Consider the following 23,892-nt stretch of genomic DNA (forward strand, 5'->3'; position numbering starts at 1 on the left):
TAATTGACTGTATCCTCACATTTAGAAACTAAGTATAGGTTAGTGTTTAATAATATGTATTAACAAAAATAATTGGTCAAGCCTGCCGCAGGCAGGCGACCAATTATTTTTGTTAATGCATATTATTAAACATTAACCTATTTAATGATCAAGACATTTCACTAAATCACCGATAGCTCCGCCCTTTTGCTCTATGTACAAGATGTCTACACCTTGTCAAGTCTCTAACATATCACATTTAGATAAGCTAAATAAATGGCCCTTTCAACATATAATTTTACTGAAATGTCACAGAATTTATACCTTTATCTACAGTAAAACAGTTCATTTTTTTTTTAATTTTTTCTGTGTATCAATTAAGGTTTACAGGTGGAGGGGTCCATTAACAATCAGTTTTCCAGCCAAAAAATGTAATCATTGTATTCTTAATATCAATGATTGTAAATGCAGTTCATTCCTATCAAGTGAAAAAAATTATGTTTTGGAAAATATTAAGTTTAAAACAGTCAGCAATTTATAACAGACATTTTTCTTAGAGTTAAAAGGATATAAAAAAGTTACTATGCAATCATTTGTCTCTGCGTGCCCAACATGTATTATCTATGTAATAAATTATTTGATTATATCATCACATTTAGAAACACCTGACCTCGACAATTATTTTTTTTATGTTGGCATTGTTTTGCTAACCTTGACATTTTACAAATCAGAGTGTAAACCATACCTCTTAACTCCTCCCTAATATAATACATTATTGAAATTTGTAAGACTGCGGTTAGACGACAGATTAAGTGAATTTTATTTAGTTAGTACACATTAACCAAAGTTAGACTTAGCAGAAATTTGAAAAATACTACAATGTGATTGGACAAAAAATAATGTTGATCATTAAAATTTATTTACAATTCAGAGTGAAAACCACACCTCTAACTCCTCCCTAATATAATGCATTATTGAAATTTGTTAGACTCAGGTTAGACGACAGATTAAGTAAATTTTATTTAGTTAGTACACATTAACCAAAGTTAGACTTAGCAGAAATTTGAAAAATACTACAATGTGATTGGACAAAAAATAATGTTGATCATTAATGAAAGTAAGTATTTGGCAAGTTCAACTAAAATCCTATTTTTGTCTCTTTTTTATACGTGGATGTGTGTCTTCTGTTGTCATATTCCAATCACAGGCAGTCGGTGCGTGGTTGAGATAGTACATATGTACATGATCACGCCCACGTTTTAAATAAATAAAATATTTTTTATTCAAAATGTTTTTTAAACATCATATTTTCAGTAAAACCACAAAAGAATGTTAAATGATCTTTTATTTTCATATATATAATTATATATATTATAAAGACATACAAGGTAGAAAAACTATCACCCTGTTCATTTACACCTAAATCTACGTTTCACCGCAGAAAAGTCTGTTTCTGGTCTTGACGTAGAGGCGAGAATCTGACTAGAACAAAAATATCTCAGAGTCTACTATCTTTGGCACGTCAATATATAATGACTAGGTCGTGAACATGTACATGTATACTATTCCCGCCACGCACCGACTGTCCGGGATTTCCAATTACTTGTGACCTAGGGACAGGAAAGAGTTTGCACCTTTCATTATCTCTCATGACCATATTTCAATCCGAGCTTTTGTTGCGTGGCAAAACCTTTCAATAATTCCCTTTTCACTGATTTGAACCGACACTAATTTACTTTATATCGCAAGGTGATGTCTTGAGCGTGAAAACGGTCTCCTGTCTTTTGACTCTATTACGATTGTGGTGTATTGTCGTTTGACGACCGGAACTCTCCTACCATCCTGTTAAATCAGTTTACATTGCTTTACTCTCATTTAAAATTCATATTCATTTATTTCCATCCATTGTTTTTTTCGTTTATGGTTAACACGTTTTTTATAATTGATACTATTTTCCATTTGTCTTGAAGTGAAAGGCAAGTGTCGAATTAAACGCTACAACATCACAGACGAATTGACATGGATATTTAAATTAAACCATTTTCATACGTAAATTTTATTTTGAATTCTGCCCTAGATGGTCGTAAACGAGTCATTCACTTCTGCCTCCATAACCAGACTATACGTAAGACAAATCCTGCAACATTTTCTTTTGCAGGTTTCCATTCATGTATTTGGTGTTTCCTTTCTAATGATAAGATCCCTTATCAGGTACCTTCTGTCATTTACCCCATCGGAATGGGACTGTGGACAGTGGAAAAATATAACTACTTATACATTCTTAGAAACCTAAATTAAGATGTCGTATCAGTGGTGGAAGGTGAAGAAAAACATAAGATATCTTTTTCTTGACATGTGTTTGCTGTATAGAGTCGCACAGACTTCATATTAAATGCTGTTGTATTTTTTCTGGTCAATCATTATCAATGATTCCGAAAACACATTGCTTGAAGTCTTTGACAAAGCTGGCTGCGGTATTTTGTGATGAGACGCTTTGGTTCGTTCGCGGTTCAATTGGACTGATATGGAAACAAACTTCAACAAATGTTATTTTATTTGTCGAAGTTGTAAGTGCAGATTAAGGGTTCAGGATAAGAACCTGTTGCTGAGTCAATACAGCATGTTTGATTACATCGACATTTTTAAATTGAAAGCATTGAGACATAGAAAAAGAAATTCGTAATTCAATTCAGAGGATATAAAAGAGTAAATTATTACATTCGTTTATAACAATAATGCAACAATAAAATAACGTCGCAATATTAGGTTGCCATTTCCGTCAACTTCTGTCACCATCAATATGTTAAATAGATTTTTTTTAAAAACACGCAATTTATAGTCGGCCATACAGAATACATATACGTCGCTTACTTTCTTTGTCATGATCGTGAAAGACTGCGTCCTCACAATCTTATCCCAGCGCATCGTTACTGCACGTTACTCATCAGAGCTGCTTGTGTTTACGAACATTGCTCTCGTAAAAAACAATTTATTTCTTTGACAGTTTATAGCCTTGATGTAGCTGCGAAAATTTCTTTTACAATAAATGTTTTTCGTGTCAATGTTTTGATTCTGGGTTCAATAATTGAAAACAAATTCCGTAAAATTAAAAAGAAAGGAACATCAATAGTCACAGGCTCAAGAGGGAGAAGGAAATGTACTGCATATGACATGTGTATTAACGTAAAATCCTCACTCAAACAAACACAGTAGTAGAAGCAAACTTTCAACAGTTGTTAAGCTGAGTGATAGTCGTACTTCATCTAAGAGGGATGTTGCACCTTCCATTTTCTCTAAACAGATATATTTATACTAAGTTTAAAATTTTCAACTATTTGCTTTTTAAGGTTTTCGTTGCTCTGCTCTCGGTAGATACCACCTCTTAATATGTTTGACTTTTTACTAGCAACACTTTTTATGCTGAAATACACATTTACAATTGCCCCTAGAAACAATTTAGACAATTTAGATTCTCAAGGAGATTGTCGTTGTACATAATCATCTTAATAAAGTAAAGCCTGTCTGTGATACTCATGCTTCGATCATAGCTTCTGACACCTCTCAAAATTAAAGTAATAGAGTTTAACTATTTCACATTCTTTTAATCCGACTTTATACGCCGCTTTTCAAGAAATGGCAGAAGATGCCGTTGGAGGCTCCTTGATTACCGTCTTATAAACACATTTTCAGATGTTACTAAACTTGAAATATCACCATAGTGACTTATAAGTCATTTTCAGTAAATGCTAGAGAGCTATGACAGTAAAATGCACAAACCACTGCCATCATCAAACAAACAGAGCCTACAACATTTTAACTAATCTATGTTGAATGACGTTCAAGTTTTTACTGTCCGCTGTATGTTTGTTCTTTGGAGAAAACCTTGTCCAAATATCTATTGGGTTCTCTAAAAATGCGTTGACTCGGACAGTTGTAGATGGAAATTTATTTTTTGTAATCTATTTTATATTCTGATTTAAAGGATGTTGCGCTTGACACATCTTAGTGAAAATAATAAGCATGACTAAAGACCTGCAGCATTGTAATTATGAGACTGAGAGAACCTTTATATTATTTTATCATCTGCTAAAAGTAATTTTAAGGGCATCCACCTTGTATTGTTTATTATGTGACAAGCGATGTCACCCGGTCTTTCTCACGTTGTCTGCAAAAGAAATCTTTCATTGCCATTTGAAGATTCTAGATGCCACCACCGCTTCATTTTCGATCATTTTTATGTAAAAATTTACAATTTCCAACTTCTGTCGCACATAGCTCAAAAAGTATTTCACCTAGAGTCATAAAACTTTACAGGAATGTTGATCAGGATGTGAAATTGTGCACCTGGGTTTAGCTTTTGGGTATATTCAGTTTTGTCAGAGTTATTGCCCTTGACTTAGTAAAACCCGTTCCACTATGTTGTGTTATGTGTTCTAGTTTCTATGGGTTTTTTTTCTATCATATTTATCGCCAATTCATATGATTACCATTTAGAAACGGGTTTATCTGTAATTGTTTTTTATCATTATTAGTCACCAAAACAACAACGGTCGTCTGACACCGACTGTGACATTCATACAAGCTTAACTTAAATAGAACCGTTCACGTCTGTAAAAATTACATATTATTGAAGACAACAGAGTAGTAGAACCAATGGCTATATCCGGATTATCTTAATTTCTAGAATATGTTTTGTTCTTCCTTCTCACTATATTTGTTGAACACACACCGAGACAGAATGTATAGGCGCAGATATTTTTATATTAGGAAGTTTCATTTTGAGTTTAGAGGTTAACAAAGTAACTAGTAGCAGACGACAGAAAACAAAGAACTAAGCAAAGTTTAGCAACAAAATGTCAAATATGTTATTCCTCAGCATACATTTTATCTCAACTATAATATAAATTTATGTCATTCTTGTTTGTTTTGAATAAGGTCGGGTGATGCCAGAGACAAATTTGCTCTTCCATAACCCATAGGAATAGCGGTTATTTTGACTTCTGATTATCAAATCCTTGAAAAACATCCCAATATACCAGAAATGTCAAATGGTAAAAATCCCTGTACTACCAGTTTGATGAATATCCCTTAACTTTGGAAGGATGTTATCGAACCGACCTAGCTTGATCCAGAGAGGGGACAGTCGGATGGTAAAAACTCAGCTTACTTCCATCGATATCCCTTATAGAGGGGCGTGGTTTCAATCATCTTGTGTCAAATCTTTGAATATTAGATACATGTATACCCTACACACATCCTCTAGACATTTTTTACTGTTCACTCAACCAAGTTTGGAAGCATTTGTTTTAAGTGATTGTATGATTGACTACAGCATCTTCTGAGAGATATAAAAAAGATGTTTTTCATTGTTGATTCACGGACGTAAATTACAGTCCGTGGTTGCATATAAAACAAATACTTATGATTTTTGTTCATTTATATAATTGTAAAAACTTATAACAATATTTCTAGTAGGACATACATGTACATAACTAGTATGAGAAAAAAATGTTATCATATAGAATAGTTGTTATTACAAGTGTTTCAAATATCAAACTAATTGATTCTTGATATTTTACAATAGTTAGCCTCAAAGTCAATATTTAATGAAGTTTTCAGTTTCCATTTCTTATAAGAAATAATATAATTTCATTCCATTTCCATAAATAAATCTAAATATAAAAAAAAATTAGAAAATTTATCATTGAACAAAAACATTCATAAACAGTTAAACATACAACATATAAACCTCGCTTTAATACAAATGTTTCCACGTCACAACAATAATAAAGAACTACTGTAACATGTAAAATCAAAGCACAGAAGGCGCTGAATTTGTTTGGGTTTCAGAATGTAAGAAAGGTGCAGGTTGTGAGATTATATGTATAGTGCCACCAATGCTTTCCAGCGTTTTAATTGTAGTAAATTGGCTATAAGACTAATTGCAACACTGATATTCAGTCCAATGTTTATTTGACTTTAACAATTTGAAAAAAAATGAGTTACCTTTACTGGGAGTTGAACTCCAGACCTCTCGCTTCCTAAGCGAGCCCGAAAACCCTTCAGCCACGGTGAATTTATATGTGAACGGCTTGAAGAAAACCATATTATTCTAAATTAGGGCTTGTAACGACTTTAACTGTTGTTTAATACAGATGTAAATAATCCTGGAGCTTACTATAAGCATGTATATTTATAAAGAATCAAAGGGCTGCAAGTTCTGTGGTATTTTCTGATCTTTGCAATCTAAATAGTACTGTATATCTGTATGCATTTTCCTGCATAAGTTTATTTTTATGTATTATAATTCATTTTGCAAGGCACCATGCAGAGTTTGATACATACGGAATTCTGCATAACTAGAGTTGCATCAAAAAATCATTTATGTTAATTTTTTACGACAGCCACACTTTATCCTTGCATATCATGGCTACTTTCTTAACAAAGACACTTAACCTTTTCCCTTATATAAGCGTGTTTCGACGGCTTTTTGCAACCCCCCCCCCCTTTTTTTTGAGGCCTCAAACAGTGAAAAAATACCCTATTTAGGCCCCAAACACTGTGTTTCGTTTTAGAAATGTTGTTAAAAAAAGTGAGCACTTTTTCGGCGCCGTCCCCCATCCAAATATTACATCAGGGGGTTGCTAGAAGGGGGATGTGCCCCCTTCTGTTTGGGGGTTTGAAGGGGGGCGGAGAACCCCTCATCGCCAAGAAAATTTTGGACATGTGACAGGCTAAAAATGGCCTCAGGTCGATCTTAGGGTAACTAGTAACCAACGCTGAAAAGCCTTGTACTCTATCTCAATTCATTGAGAAGTTGCAGCACTTTGAAATCATTTTTGATGGAAAAAAAACAATGCAAAATAGTGATATTTGGCAATTTTGAGACTTCCCCACGTTGCCATGGTAACAGGAAATTTACCATTGAGCATGTTGTTACAGAGATTATGGTTCAGTCAACATATATGCCAAGTTTCATTAGTACTGAAGCATTTTTCATAGTTTAAAAGCTGGAACTAGGAGGCTTTTCAATGAAAACGGCCATTTTTCGCAATATGCTCATGGGGTAAAAGGTTAAAAAAGAATTTAACAAAAAAAAAGTTTCCTCGACTGGGATTTGAACTCGAGACCTCTCACTCACTAAGCGAGCGCGTTACCACTGTACCACGGAGAAGTTATACAAGCAAAAACTGATTAACATCAAGTCATTCTAAATTTAGAACTTCCATTGCATTTCGGGTTTGTAATCCTTATTAATTTCGAGGTATTTTGTTCAGGATAAACCTGTTGTTTAAAATTGAAGTAAATATTTTAGCGAAAATCTTCTCGCCCAAACAGTCCGACATGTAGAATCTATATATTCCACTACTCGGTTTGTGTAGTATTCGGTAATCGATATCGCTAAAAATAGTATTTTCATTGATAAAATCATATTCATCCGCGTAATTTGTGATTGTGCATTTATTGACAATTCTTTAAGCCAACGCTATTGTTTAACTTTGAATGCGTTTTAATTTGTTGGATACTTGTAACAAAATAAAACATTTCTTTCTTTTAAATCGCTAGTTTTAAGCTGTTTTGAGAACTACTTGTTGTTAGGTTTGTCGTAAACTTCTGTGTCAGAGATTGAATTTCCGCTTTGTATTTACTTATTTTCGATCAGAAAATACAATAAAACAATATTAGAAATCTTCGACCATTCGGGAATTACTTTGCTTGAAAATTAACGCGCCTGTCTTTGACCATCTTTACGCAGTGATCTCCCCTGAATTTTTCGGCTTATTGTACATACAAAAGGGAAGTAACCGCTTCAAAAAAAGTGGACTACTTTCGGCATTTGCAATTAACAACATTAGACCCTGAAATTTCGCTACCATTATTTGTTTGGTCTGACGACCCAAACAAATAAAAATTACTAGATAAAATCTGTACACCTGATACCTCCTTTCTTCTCTCACATATTTTGACTTACGATCTAGAATAAAGTTCTCAATGACTTAGATGACTAACAAAATTGAGTGTAAATATTTGAGTCAATAAAGCACATTTATATCTTACATTAAATATATCTAACTCATTGAATGCTGGTAGCATTTTGACTTGTCTATGCTATCAGTATAAAATCTGGTCACCTCATTTACTGTTGATTGTTCAATTATATCTTTTTAATACTGAATATCTGTAAAATGATGATTTAGATTCCAGATTAAAAGCTGAGTATGTCCTTTTTAAATAATTCAGAAGTGTAAGGGTTAAAAACTTCAGTACAGACTGTTTTATAACATTCAGTGAGATGGCAAGGACTGAAATAAGATATTGCAACATGTACTATATTCTGCAAAAAGGAAAGTGAAGATTATATTCTATTAACATGTAACAATATGAAATGTAACATCTGCTTTAAATGACCTGTTATTACATTAATGATATTCAAATACAAACAATAAATACTTACAAGACCTTTCATTTTGTGATTTATATAGAGATTACTTTACTTCATGCAAAGATTAGATAACAAAAATACACCTTTGTCCCTTTTAATAAAGAAGTTTATATCCGAAGAAATCAAATCTGACTTAAACAGGAGTTTTATAGTAAGACCCTGTCTTATAAGTGGTTCATGTTATAGGTGTGTAATTAAATCGCAGGTTGCTGTCATTGTCATTGACACTCTCAAAGGATAAAACCTCACTGCTCTGTGCATTTTATTAATGACATACATGAACATACCTGAGAAGCAAAGGTAAGTTAATATAAAATTGAACCCTGTATAACTAATGACTGTGATAACTGTTGCTGTTTTCATTTTGTACTCCGACATATATTTTATATATATTTTTGGGCAGGTTCCGTTTCATTTTGACCACTTCCCATAACCAGGTCTAATTCCTCGTGAGTTTATAACGTCTAATAGAACACCATGTTTAAACTCATTCCACTCTCTCTTAAGTTCCTGCTGCATATACTCTTCTTGTATATCATCCTGTAAACAAATATTATATGACATCATAAATGACATCATCAAAATGAAAATTAAAATGACATCATCAAAATGAGAGTTTAAATGACATCATTTAAAAAGAGTTTAAATGACATCGTCAAAATAATAGTTTAAATGACATAATCAAAATAAGAGTTTAAATGTCATCATCAAAATAATATTTAAATGTCATCATCAAAATAATATTTAAATGACATCATCAAAATAATAGATTAAATGACATCATCAAAACAATAATTTAAATGACATCATCAAAATAATAGTTTAAATGACATCATCAAAATAAGAGTTTAAATGACATCAAAATAAGAGTTTAAATGACATCATGAAAATAAGAGTTTAAATGACATCATCAAAATAATAATTCAAATGACATATCATCAAAATTATAACTTAAATGAATAATTAACATGACATCATCAAAATATTAGGAATGGCATTATTAATGACATTTTAAAAAAGCACAATAAATGAAATCATCAAAAATAGCATAGTACAATACATCATCAATGACATCATAAATTAAACACTTTTCAAAAAGGTCTTCCCACCTTCACATAACTTTCATTCGAACTTAAAATTTCTCTAAACTTTTCATCTTTAAAATTTGATAAAATGAAATAAACATTATTACCTTTGTAAGGTCACCAAATGTTCTGTTATTTGACTGTTTGAAAAGTTGAATAGTCACCTCATCCAAATCTGTGAAATTAACATAAAATTATATGACTATAGGTGATAATATGTGTGCTTGATTTTAAGTTTGTTTATAAAATACATCATATCTGACTGTTATCAACTGTTGATTTTATAAATCATAAATTACTTCATTAGAGGTGTCCTAAAATTACAATTTCTAACTCGTTATCTTAATTACATATTTTATATAAGCAAAACTAAAGCATTTACAATGATTCTTTGGTATAATTGTACTACTTCTCATGTATAAAAATTGTTAAGATTTTACTAAACACATTTAAAGCCTAACGTATGTTACATGAAAACAGCTAACATTAAAATAAGTCATAACCCCTTTAATTTGATCATGTTTTTTTACTTTTAATACATGAATGAGAAGTGGATTGTTTAAGTTTTGTGTATATACCATTTACAGATATTTAACTACAATGTAACTAAGAAATTCAGAGTAAATATAATGCTGAGATGACTGAAATCATTTAAAAAGTATTTTGTTGTTATTGTTGTTTTTCTTTGAAAAGCTTGCAAGTCTCTATTAATAAATACCTAGTGCTGTGCAAATGCTATAATTTACCTTTAATTTTTTCAGGTCTTATAACACCAAGTGTCATTTCCGTTGCCGTGACAACTGAACATGTGATCTGTTCATTTAGTAGTACTGAGAGTTCAGCAAATGATTCTGATGCTCCCAGTCTTCCCATTACAACTTGTTTTGTTCTTTTCTCCTGAATAACATAAAATTGACATTTTGTTAAAATCAGAAATATTTCAAGAAATGCTTATGTATTTCATATAACTTAATAGTATATTTAACCTTAACTTTTCCATTCTGCCTCAGTACTGGCGTCATATTTTAAGATGAACAAATGTAAAAGCAACCTAAACTTATACAGTAAATGTATGGAGCATAATGATAAATGCACTAGAAAAAAGCAGTCACTATAGCTATATAACATGGCTGCCTACATGCTTGAGTCTGAAGTAAAGCACAAAGGAGCATCTGTGGTCTACCTTCATCAAAACAGCTGCAAAGTTATCACATAACCTTTACAGTGTGAGTGTTATGTAAAATACAATAATTTTTTAAAAATTGAAAATGTCATATAGAAAACCTTTATTCAAACAGAATATAAAGAAAATAAATCATCTGCATCAAAACACTTAATATAGTACTATATGTCAACTTTGATGTAATTGAACAAAAATACAACAGGGGAGGTGAATCAAACACACTTGGGTATTTGAACTATTGAATTACATGATCCATTAACACTTGATGTAAACACAGAATTATCTCAGCTCAAAACATAACAATATTCATATCCGTATGCTTGTAACCTGTCAAAGCATAGAACAGAAGAAATTCAACAAACTTCCGACACATGCAATTAAGGTGAAATTAGAAAGAATGTGTCCCAGGATGAGAAAAATGTGCAACCTGACCGGGACCCCAACCCTGGACCCTCAGAATACCGTTCCACGGCTCTTAACCGACTGAGCTATCCAGCCGCTTACACATTATCTCTCCTAAACATTTAACAGTTCAGAACCATGACAAATTGAACAGGAACCATGTTTGATACCATCTTGGTTTAAACTTATTTTTATTCAGATAATATATACATGTTAATAATTTACAATTTAAGTAGAAAGGAATTGGACCGAGAGCTACAATAGCTCATAGTAGTCCTCTCCTTTAACAAAAGCAATATGTTTACATAATACATGGCTTATCATATATGATACCATCTTGCTATGATCTATTGTATTATAATACAACTGAGCATGAATTGCAAAAACAAAAAATCAGTTTAACCTATGACAAGCTACCACAAATGATTCAATGTAAAGTCCAAAACCATGCAAGAATGATAGAAATATTTGTCAATTTCGGGTCAAAGTATAACACACAAAATGATGCTTAATTTTGAAATTATTTGAGCATATCAAACAAGAGTTCAACAAAACCGTAAAAGAGATTAAGTTGTATGTTTATACACAAAGAGAATTATACAAACCTTTTTGCCACCAGGCACATACATGACAACAAGGATTTGTTTCATAATAATAGCCTCCCCTGACTTCACTATGGCAACATAAGGGGCCTTGTATTCCTCACTGGCCAAAACTGGAAAAACAGCAGCTTTCATAATTTCCAGGATAGTGTATGCCTGTGTGTGCCTTCAGTGTGCATAAACTTGTGTGCATGTATATAATGTGCTGCTACAAATGTGTAACAATGTGTTTGTGCTATTACTCTCAAGTGTAACAATGTGTTTGTGCTGTGACTCTCAAGTGTAACAATGTGTTTGAGCTATTACTCTCAAGTGTAACAATGTGTTTGTGCTGTGACTCTCAAATGTAACAATGTGTTTGAGCTATTACTCTCAAGTGTTACAATGTATTTGTGCTATCACTCTCAAATGTAACAATGTGTTTGTGCTGTGAGTCAAATGTAACAATGTGTTTGTGCTATTACATTCAAGTGCAACAATGTGTTTGTGCTATTACTCTCAAGTGTAACAATGTGTTTATGCTGTGACTCTCAAGTGTAACAATGTGTTTATGCTGTGACTCTCAAGTGTAACAATGTGTTTGTGCTATTACTCTCAAGTGTTACAATGTATTTGTGCTATCACTCTCAAATGTAACAATGTGTTTGTGCTGTGAGTCAAATGTAACAATGTGTTTGTGCTATTACATTCAAGTGCAACAATGTGTTTGTGCTATTACTCTCAAGTGTAACAATGTGTTTATGCTGTGACTCTCAAGTGTAACAATGTGTTTGTGCTATTACTATCAAGTGTAACAATGTGTTTGTGCTATTACTATCAAGTGTAACAATGTGTTTGTGCTATTACTATCAAGTGTAACAATGTGTTTGTGCTATTACTATCAAGTATAGCAATGTGTTTGTGCTATTACTATCAAATGTAAAAATGTGTTCATGCTATTACTATCAAGTGTAACAATGTGTTTGTGCTATTACTATCAAGTATAGCAATGTGTTTGTGCTATTACTATCAAATGTAAAAATGTGTTCATGCTATTACTCTCAAGTGTAACAATGTGTTTGTGTTATTACTCTCAAGTGTAACAATGTGTATGTGCTATTACTCCAAAGTGTAACAAGTGTTACTCAAGTGTTGAACAATGTGTTTATGCTACTTCTCAAGTGTGGAACAATGTGTTTGTGTTATTTCTCAATTGTTTAACAATGTGCTGTTTGTGCTGTTACAATAGTGTAAAAAAGAAGAAAAAATGACCATGCCAAAATTCAAACTGCTACTTTTTTCCAAAATGTTTCATTTGAAAACACTTTATAATAACAAACAAGTACCACAAACCTGAGAAAAGAAATGCCTATCTTCTGAAGAAATCTCCTGGTCAAAAAACTACTATGAGATAAATATGCAAGTGCAATTTGCATATTTGACTCCAACAGTAAGTAAGTAATTATGAAAGGCCAACAGAAGACCTTAACATGCATGATGAAAAATTGCAAAATATGATGAATGACATAAAACAATATAAGTTCATATTTCTCTGTAAAAATTTGTACCACAGCATACAAAGAAGAAAAAACAGGAGTTAATCAAACCCACAAAATACCCTGGAAAGTATAGACATCATGAAGGAATACCATTGGGAAAGTTTTAATTCCATATCCATAAAAAGAATACAATGCAAAAATCAGCTAAGATCAGAACCAAGTCAATTCATTGCCAGTGAAATAGCATGTGAATTTGAGAACACATAGCATAATATGTCTGTGATTCCCCACATTCTCTGTGTCACTGGTGTGTTTATAAAAGTAGTTATTTTAAAACATATAGATTATCAGTGCATTACCCTTTTGCCATTTGAAAGTGTGTGCATGACCTCCACCATTCGTAGTATATGGCATTCTCCAGTTTTTATAAACCCTATAAATGGTGCCATATAACCTTCACTCACAATCACTGTAATATAAATGTACAATATATAACATATAAATAGTGTCATATAACATACATTCACAATCATTGTTATATAAATATAAAATGTATAACATTTAAATAGAGCCATATAACCCTCACTCATAAAAACTGTAATATAAATATGCAATCTAAATCATATAGAGTCATATAACCATCACTCATAATCACTGCCATATAGATATACATTTTATGACATCTAAACAGTGCCATATAACCCTCACTCATAATTACTGTAATATTAATATGCAATGTAAATCATATAACTGGTGCCATATAAACTTCACTCACAGTTATATAAATATACAATGTATAACATTCAAAAAGAGCCACATAACCAATCATTTACAATCACTGTAATATAAATAAACACTTCCTTTCACTTTAGTATCAATACACACTATATAAAATATAAATGGTGCCATATAACCAATTACAATTACTGTAACATGTATATAATATATAAAACATAAATAGTGCCATATAACCCTCATTCACAATCACTGTAATATTTTTATAATATATAACATGTTTAAATATGCCATCCTGAGCTAAACAATACTAATAATAATTTCAATTAAGTTTCCTATCAAAGTGATGATTGTAACCTATTTTCTTATTAAAAACTTTAAGAAACATTTAATTATATGTCATGCATCTTGATGATGTGATTTTACAATTGTTCACCAATTACATTTTTTTAAACAAGCAAAAAGATGCACACTGATCGAAGAAGTTGTGAAATAAACTTTAACATAAATATTTCATGTTTAATAGAAATGAAATTTTAATGGTTATTTGGCTCTTTTCTTAATTTTAGTTTGATACGTCTTTGAATACATAGCTCTTTCCTATTATTATTATTGTGATATTTACCTGTATTAGGTGGGTAGCTAATCCATTCAATAAGTTCTGCCACTTGAAGTAGTGGTTGTCTTGGCCATAGTTTATACTGACCACATGATAACAACAAGTTTACCTTCTCTGTATGTTCTCTCTGTTTTATTTGCTGAAAACAAATCAATGTTAACATTATACAATATAAATTTCAAGATTTACATAAGCAAATACAACATAGTAAATTATTTTATCCTGACAAATGAAGTCGAGGAAATACTGAGTTTGTGAATATAGTGAAAGAGGACTTATAGAATTTAAGAACATCTAAATGCTAAGGATATATAGAAGTTGACATACATTTTTATAGATGTTGAAGACATATTGACATTGAGCACATATTGAATTTGAGGACATAGGAAAAATGAGGACCTACCAAAATTGAGGACATATGGAAAATGAGAGCATTATTATTGGAATTATGCTCTTATGAAAATTGAGGACATTACAAAAGTTATGTACATTACAAAAGTTGGGAACATACAAAAGTTACAATATCTTTACATGTATTTTTCTATAGTTGTAAATATATACATGATAAAAATGGACAAATATGGGAATTTAGATAATGTAATAGCTTACCTCTATTACTCTAGCATAATCTGCAGAGGGAATTTTGAGAAATTCACAATTATTATCTGCTGTTACCACACTGTAAACCCTGTAAAATAATAAAAGAAATGATATCAAGCTGCTGATCCAAGCCATAAGTGCCTTCTTAAGAAGAAACAGTTTTTTTGTTCAACAGTTTTGGTAAAATCATGCAATTTTGCTGCACTGAACAAGAATATGAGGCTGCAACAAGTTTTACCTTTCCATGTAGCCAATGAAATAGCAATAAGTTAAAATAATGAACTGTTTGTTTCTTTGTTAATCAAATTTTTATGCCAATTTTAAAACTTTTTTTTGGTATATATCTGCAGTCAGTCAACCTGACAACTTATCAGTAATAACTGATTTCTTTGCAAGTAACTGACTACTAATCAAACATGATTTCTGAATCAGCTGTTAGAAACAAATGACCATTAGAGTCAACTTTCCAGATTAATAATCACAGACAAATTTCACCTAGGCGGAGGATCAAGTCAGCGAGCCCTGGATTACAAATATGATGCTCTCAATATAAGTTTATACAAATTTAGTTTTAGTTTGTGTTGGAAGCTATAAGCTTATTGAAACACTTGAATCTGTTCCTTCAACCAACCAGTAATAAGAAATGAATGTAAAGTTTCTTGCTCAAGAAAACAACTGCTTTCCCCTGACAGGATTTGCACCCACGTTCTCCATATTGTGTTAAGCCAGCAAAACACATATAATTTTAAAACATCACTTGGCAAAGTTGGACACACATCACAAAAATAGTTCAAATAATAACACTATCAAGTCTAACAAATCTATGTAAATCTTAACCTCATACAAATGTGAGTACTTAGATCAGCTTTATATAGTATACATAACATAGGCATTATTTTTCTGTATCAAAATCTGTGTCAATTTTCAAACCATTCATCATATTAATTACTTACTTTGAGCTAGCCCCTCTTCCATCTACTTTACGAAGTGTTCCAAAACATTGACCGACTTTTATCTACAAAAAATAAGATAAAATTTTATGATATTTAAATATTTTGCCACAATATACAAGTACATACAAGTCTAAAAGTTGAAAATTATTGATTTATTTTGTCATTGGATTTATTTTGTAATAACAGCTGCCAGTAGAAATATTTTAACTGTTTGAAAGTAAAACAAGACCCTTGAAAATGTAAGAATTAACAAAGAAATAATTACATTAACAAAAGATTTTTGTTATGTTCATCAATGTAGGGCCTTTATTTCATTCAAAATCTATGCTAGAGTTATTCAGATCGAGGAAGCAGAAAGAAAACCTCACAATTGTTGGGGTTTGAACCCTGCTGTCATTACCTTCCTTGAAAGTACAGTGCTCTACACAAAGTTATTTTAGTAGAAAAACACATCATCAAAAATAGATAACCTTTTAGTTAATATATGACATGTATGATGCAATAGGTATTAGGCTTAATCATGCTCTATTTACTATTTTTAAAGTATTTCTACATTCATGGTTTACTGTTTTATTTTCATTTTCTAAAACAGCACAGATGTACTTATCGGGATAAATTCTGGTAAACTATGAAATAACATAGCTTATTTACTGGTACCGAGATTTTTCCCTCCCCTCTGTTAAACACAATGAATACAAATGACGAGTAAACATTTGCAATTAACACTTGATGCATTTGAAAACCTACCTGTGTGGTGGATGAATCAATTAAAAACATACATGTGTGATGCATAAATCAATTAAAAACCTACCTCTGTGGCACATAAACTAATTAAACAACTACCTCTGTGGCACATAAACTAATTAAACACCTACCTCTGTGGCACATAAACTAATTAAACACCTACCTCTGTGGCACATAAACTAATTAAACACCTACCTCTGTGGCACATAAACTAATTAAAAACCTACCTCTGTGGCACATAAACTAATTAAACACCTACCTCTGTGGCACATAAACTAATTAAACACCTTCCTCTGTGGCACATAAACTAATTAAACACCTACCTCTGTGGCACATAAACTTATTTAAAACCTACCTCTGTGGTTGATAAGTCACTTAATGGAGTAGGAGTACGGAGACTTTGGCCGTCATCTTCATTAAGCCATGGTTTTGTAACTGGGTTAACAATCCCGTTTAATACCAAATGTAACCCTGTATTTCCAAAAACTGTAAAAAGAGGAAAAAAACATAAATATTCAAACTTACATTAAAAAGTTTTATATTCTAATTTGAAAATTTGATAAATACTGAAAACTCTAGACTACAGATAACACAAAAAAATTATCTTTGTGAATAAAAGTATGGAAATATCAATACATAGAGGATATTCAATGAGTGTAAGTACAATACTAAATTTATTGCACGAGTTGTATAAATTATATTATGCGAGCATCTGGCAAGCAAAATATTATTTTATTCAAGCAGTTCAATAAATTCAGTGATGAACTTACACGAATTTAATATTGTATTTATCACATACCCAAAAGAAAGACTGTTTAAAGCAAAAAAAAAAAGAGTCATTTTACATTGATGCGCTTATAGTATAACATTTAGTGCATCTTTACGCTATGTTTGTATACACAACGCTAATGACTTCTTGTCAAAATATATGCACAGCCGTGCAATACCACTTTTACGGAGTCGTAAAAGCGGCATGGATGTGTGATAAAGTATTATTTGGAACATTGTGATCATTGTAAACCTCTAAACATCAGGACAGCCAAACACTGGTACTCAAGCAAACTAAAATCTTTCCTATGATATGAATATGTTTTCTAGAATGCCTGACTGAACTGTATTAATTTCTTCTTCAGCATTTTAGTAATATCAATACTATAATGAATTCATGCAAAACTTTTCAGTTTTATTGGTAGAGAAAATTCTTATATTAACTAATTGTACAATGCATTGAGATATTGTGCTATTATGTGAAAGGGCAATATCTCCACTCGTAGAAGGGAGATTCTGACTAAAAATAAAAATATTTCAGAATCTTAACTTTGGCACATCAAAATATATTGGCTAGTTTGACATGAGGTATGATATTTTGTTCCTCAAATAATAAAATCAGTCCAACCTTTAAATTATTGCAATGTGCCATTTAATATGTGTTCCTAATGTTACAATATTAAAGGGACTCGAATGAACATTTTTGACATGACAGGATTGTAAATATTTTTCAAAGATTTAAAGGGTAACCATTTGATGTAAGTCTGGATCAATGACTTGTGATAATTCCAATCACCCTGTTTTTTCCAGAATAATCATTTCTATTGCGTAAAATACCCAAAACAAGTAGAGTTGCAAAGTTTTTTCGTTCAAATTATGCTAAGAATTGCATAGAAAATCAATTTCCAAATAATTGTAAGTGTATTTCTTTATTATCTTTTGAAGATTTTTCCATATTATGTGCTTCACTTGATCTTTGTAAGAATTTCAAATTTTATTCTATTAAAGGCTGTTTGACCGCAGCTTCTTAAACAATGATCATCTGTATTACAAAAGGATCTTTTGTTTTGTTAAAAGAATACCAAAAGAGGTTACTTAATCTAGAAGTTCAAAAGTTTACTAGTAAATTCTGGATCTTTCCATGTTTCATGTACAGCTACTACACACAATTCCTTTAATATATGTTCAGGAACATTTTCTTTGAAGAATGAAATTGTTCGTAAAATGTTGAAGATTTCATCATTATCTGAGGCAGTTCTTTGAAATGGCCTGAAAAATATATATATAAAAATTCCTTAAAATAAATGTTAATTCAAACCGTTTAGGTGTTCCTGTAACAAACTTTATGATCTTTATTAGGTATATACTGTTAATATTGAAGGACAGTTTTAAAGACACTATACATCATAAGAAAGATTAACTATTTGGTTTACAGAAAAGACACAGCAATTTCTAACAGAATCTCTTTCATTTATTTCTATATAGTTCACATTTTGTAATTACACTCCTAATCATTTTAAATTTATGAGATGTTATATTTGTTTCTACACTTGAAATTCATCTTATTAGCATGAATCAATGATATTTGTTGTTGTCAATAACTATGTTTTCTCTTTGTTGAATATAAAACAATAGAGCAACCTTTAAATCAAATAAATTAGGTTAATATTACTACCAGTTAAGTTCAAAATAGTAAACAGTTTCAAATAAATAAAGGGGAGTAACTCATGTTATCCTAACTACTAAACTTACAGTTTTCTACTTAGTCTACGTAAAGTTTTAATGTTTTGTTCCCTGATTAAAGCAGGGTTTTTGGTTTTTCTTTGTTTATGTAGAAGTGGCATGTAGTCTCTAATGTCATGTGTTATTTTATCTATTGGCCATTCCTTCTTCACTTTCTTCTTGTCACTCTCCATTGTTTTACCTACAAAATCACAAAATATTCGCAACAGTAATATAAAAGTAAATCTTTCAAAGTCATTAAAGTGACTAATCTTCTTGTGATGTAAGCATAATTTAATTTATTGTCAACATTAATAACAAGTAGTGATCATCTTTGTCTTGAAACCAATATATATAGATAAACAAATAGTTTATATTAAGGTTACTAAAAATCAAGAAAGCGAGGGTTCAACATTTAACCCAACCACATCATTTGACACTTTTCCAAATAAAATTACTGATAGTCTATTTGATGAGACTTTAATTACAGTGGAACTTCACTAAAGGATCAGTGGTTATATACTTCTAGTATTGACAATATATCAACATGATGCACAAACTGCCCGCATGGCTCATTAGGGAGAGCATCTAATCCAGGTGTCACTGGTATGATTCTTGGGCAGGGCAAAATTTCTCTGTGGCAATAAGTAAAAATATTTTATACTTATAATTTTAGTTTGATATTTTGCAATTTATAAGCTTACTGAAACACTCTTGAATCCGTTACTGGAACCAACCAGTATTCAGCAACGAGTAAAAAGTTTCTTGCTCAAGGAAACAACAGCTTGACCTGACAGAGTTTGAACCCATGTTGCCAGCAATCCTTAGATTACTAGTCTGAAGTGTTAACCACTCGACCACTGCAAAGTGCCAGTTGATCTTTGACACTGAGTCTCAGATGGTCATTTGTCTCTTACTGCTGATTCCATCATGTTTGATTAGCAGACGGTCACTTGATGAGACATAAGTTACAATACTGGACCTGAACTAATACAGATATACACTTAACAATGGAATATGATGTTGTGATCTTTGTATTGCAAAACAAAAACATCTAGGGAGGTATTCATCGTTACCACATGGCAAAATAGTTACCTGTTGCATTATGGGTTATGCTGAGCATAGAAGATTTTAGCTGCTCCCTGAAAAACAAACAAGAGCTGTCCGTAAGACAGCGCGCTCGACTTTTTTATTGCTTGCCAATAAAAAAAGTTTTTGCAGTAAAAGGCAATACAAGAATCTCTGTATTTTTAAAGTGAACAATGGCCATGAGCATTAAGATATTTAGTGAAGAATTATTTTACTGAATTGTGTGATACCCTTGAACACTGCAGGTTCAGTGGATAGGAATGAATTTTTTTAGATTTTTTAAGTTTTTTAGTGCTTGCCTATAATACAAAACATTGACAGTTAAGGGCCATAATTCAAATAAAATCTTTGACAGAATTACCTTCTCCTGGACATGTTTGGGAATCATGATTGTAAACAAGTATTCCAACTTTCAAATTAATATCTCAAACAGTTCAGTCAAAAAGTGGACTGGTACTAAAAACTTAACCAAGATTCTAAGTCGATAAAAGGCCTTAATTTTTAAAACAAATCCTTGACAGAGTTACCTTCTCTTGCGTACAGATGGGGGTAATGATGTGAAATAGCATTAAAAGTTTCAAAGCAATATCTCAAAGGGTTAAGGCAATAAGTGGATTTTACCCATATTCAATGTATTTTCTAAGTCAAAAAGGGGCATAATTCTGTCAAAAACCTTGACAGAGTTATGTCCTCTTGTCTGTTGATGAAGGTCGTGATGGTAAACAAGTATGGTCAGTTTCAAAGCAATACCTCCAATGGTTTTGAAATAAAGTGAGGTGGTACAAAAAACTTAACCAAGCTCAATACACTTTCTAAGTCAAAAAAGGGCCATAATTCTGTCAAAAACCTTGACAGAGTTATGTACTCTTGTCTGTAGATGGAGGTTATGATGGTGAACAAGTATGGTAAGTTTCAAAGCCATACTTGTAATACTTCTGAAATAAAGTGGGGTGGTACGAAAAACTTAACCAAGGTGTGACGCCAACGTCGACGCCGACGCCGGGGCGAGTAGGATAGCTCCCCTTTTCATAGAAAAGTCGAGCTAATAAAAATTAATGCAGAAATGATAAGAGTAAAAAGGGAGATAATAAACAGTGTTGTATAAAACAAACATGCTAGATACATTTAACAGGGGAGTTAATTATCATATTTAAAAATACTAAATTGTTGAGATATTATAAACACCAAGGTCTTAAAAAAATACTAAACAGTAGGGGTACATATTATAATCATTAAATAATATAACTGCATCAACAATTGGTGAAAATGAAAATACATGTATTAGCATAATTTATTATTTATTAAAATATTTATGATGAACCATGCATTTTTTCCTCTTATTACTTAATATACATTGTCTTTAAACATATATAGAAATAAATACAAACATTATAATTTATAAAAAGAAGGTAAATTTAAAAAGAAAAATACTTGTTACATTTTTGTGAAAAATGTAAATAAAATGTATGTATACGGTCATACCGTTGTTCAGAGTGAATAGGAAATCCTAATTTCTTTGGTTTCTGCACAAAAACTGATTTGTAACTCTGCATAAATGTTTCATGTGCCTCATCAGATGTCTGTGAGACGCCATTCCTAAATAGTACATAAATATTATGTTAAATATCAATTTTATACTGAAACCAGGCCCCATGTTCACAAAGAATCTGAAGATCAGGATCAGGATCAAATGATCCTAATGTTATATACACTACTTATGAAACCAAACTTGATCATATTATGCTAAAATTAAATTGTGCATACAATACATATATGAGACAAACTGAATCAAAGTACCCAGTAAGGTCAAGAATAATTCAAGATCAATATTTGGATCAACTGTTTAACATGTCTTGTATATCATGTAAAGTAATAATAAAGATGTTCTAAAATTTCTATACACAAGTCATGCTATTTCAATATCTGGAAAATGCCTTGATTCCTTCGGAAGCAATGAAAATAGCACTACATGCAAATTGCAGGCTTGACATAAATGAGCCTGTTCATGACAGATAATGTACAAGTGCAAAAAGTAAAAATCTTAACCAAAGTGTTTCGACACTGATGCAAAGAAAACTAATATAGCCTCCCAATTCTGCGAAAAGTCAAGCTAGGAGTGCAAGAATGTTTCTTACTGAACATCTTTGAGTCCATCTATACTACAGAGTTCTCTCAGCTTGTCATAATCAATTGCTGGTGGTTTCTCTAACTTTGGTACTGAAAAAAAATGAAAACAAAGATTATCATAAAATATATAAATTACACAGTTATGGAGGAATATCAGTCACTTTGGTGTTAATTTCTTTTTTTAATTATTACGCGGAAAGTCCGAGCGGGGCCAAAGGCCCCGCGAGGGCTATAGGGCTCTTAGATAACATGTATGACGCGTATCAATTCAAATGAAATTAAATTAAAAGTAAATGAAAATTTCAAAAATATATAGATCCTATACCTAATGAGCTGTGAAAAAATCCTTAGTTAACTGGGCGCTGCCATTTTGAAATCCTTTCGAGCTAAATATAGATATCAGAGCGCTTTTAATGAGCGTCTACTTAATTCAGACTATTGCTAGCAGACGCATGCTAAATAACAGTTCCGGTGAAAGAATGATGTACAAAATCAGAAAATAAACATTTATTTCATTCATAAGAACTATAGTAATGATGATAAATGTAAAAAGTTACTTTTAAATCCTTTTTGATAAATAAGCACATTAAAAATAATGCAAAAACAACAAATGTGAATTAGAGATTAACAGAAAATGGCGGACCCAAACGCCGGCGCATGCGCAGTGGTCCCTCTTGCGATGATAGGTTGAACACCACCAATTTATTCGTTTCTGTTTACAAAATACCTGCATTTACTTGTTAACGAATTGCATGATAGATCTGGTTAACATGTACACTAAAGATGTTATGCTTAATTAAATCATAAGAGCTTTCGGCGCCATAGGTAGCACCTAATTTCATATTAGATACAGCTTTGGTATCTTCACTGTTTTTCCATTAAGCACAGAAATATTAGGAACAGTTCAATATATATAATACTGCAATAATGTATTGTTTTAAGCAATCACATTTGAAATGTATTTCTACTCATATTACCAAAGTCAAAAGTTAATGTTCACCATTTACAGTGTAGAGATCTATTTAACAGTTTAAGCTAGACTAATAATTTTTGATACTGTATATACTGTGTAAGGTATCGATAGTCGAGGATAATTTACGTGGCTTTCCGCGCCATTAAAAATTACATTTAAATGATGTATTTCTAGCATCTGCACTATGAAATGGCCGGATAGCCATATCTCTTCTTTTCATAAGGGCCATTTTCTCCTTATTTTGCCAATCAGCAGAGCACTTGTTCATCCGCCATATTGTTTACAGTAGTAACGAAAATATTGCACATATTAGTTTCGAATTTTCACTAATCGAGTATCTAAAGGTATCCTATATTAGCTATACGTTTTGTTTACTTTGTTATTAAAAAA

At 31.6% G+C, this 23,892-nt stretch overlaps 1 protein-coding gene across 2 annotated transcripts; it reads right to left on the reverse strand.

The window, feature by feature from the left end:
- Positions 1-8,791: 8,791 nt before the first annotated feature.
- LOC132743226 (cyclic nucleotide-binding domain-containing protein 1-like) lies at positions 8,792-23,782 on the reverse strand. Of its 2 annotated transcripts, none has more exons than XM_060731755.1 (14): positions 23,656-23,782; positions 22,538-22,619; positions 21,885-21,998; positions 20,409-20,455; positions 19,344-19,515; positions 18,712-18,860; positions 17,179-17,309; positions 16,080-16,141; positions 15,136-15,214; positions 14,533-14,665; positions 11,698-11,807; positions 10,254-10,404; positions 9,615-9,682; positions 8,792-8,962 (listed from the first exon to the last, which is right to left on the reverse strand). In XM_060731755.1, the coding sequence occupies exons 1-14, from the start codon at positions 23,768-23,770 to the stop codon at positions 8,834-8,836; spliced, it is 1,542 nt and encodes a 513-aa protein (XP_060587738.1). In that variant the 5' UTR covers positions 23,771-23,782; the 3' UTR covers positions 8,792-8,833. The 2 variants fall into 2 exon arrangements, with proteins under 2 accessions (XP_060587738.1, XP_060587737.1); XM_060731754.1 differs by lacking the exon at positions 11,698-11,807 and adding an exon at positions 13,532-13,641.
- Positions 23,783-23,892: the final 110 nt, after the last annotated feature.

Source organism: Ruditapes philippinarum, unplaced genomic scaffold (assembly GCF_026571515.1).
Source record: "Ruditapes philippinarum isolate M1 unplaced genomic scaffold, ASM2657151v2 ctg3459_1_1_1_1, whole genome shotgun sequence".
NCBI lineage: Eukaryota > Metazoa > Mollusca > Bivalvia > Venerida > Veneridae > Ruditapes > Ruditapes philippinarum.

Excerpts from the sequence above, each read along its gene's own strand:
- LOC132743226 (XM_060731755.1), bottom strand. The coding sequence starts at position 23,770 with ATGAACAAGTGCTCTGCTGATTGGCAAAATAAGGAGAAAATGGCCCTT. Across the intron at positions 18,861-19,343 it reads CGTAGACTAAGTAGAAAACT|GCCATTTCAAAGAACTGCCT; the intron begins GTAAGTTTAGTA and ends TATATTTTTCAG. Across the intron at positions 10,405-11,697 it reads ATGTGCCTGGTGGCAAAAAG|GAGAAAAGAACAAAACAAGT; the intron begins GTTTGTATAATT and ends TATGTTATTCAG.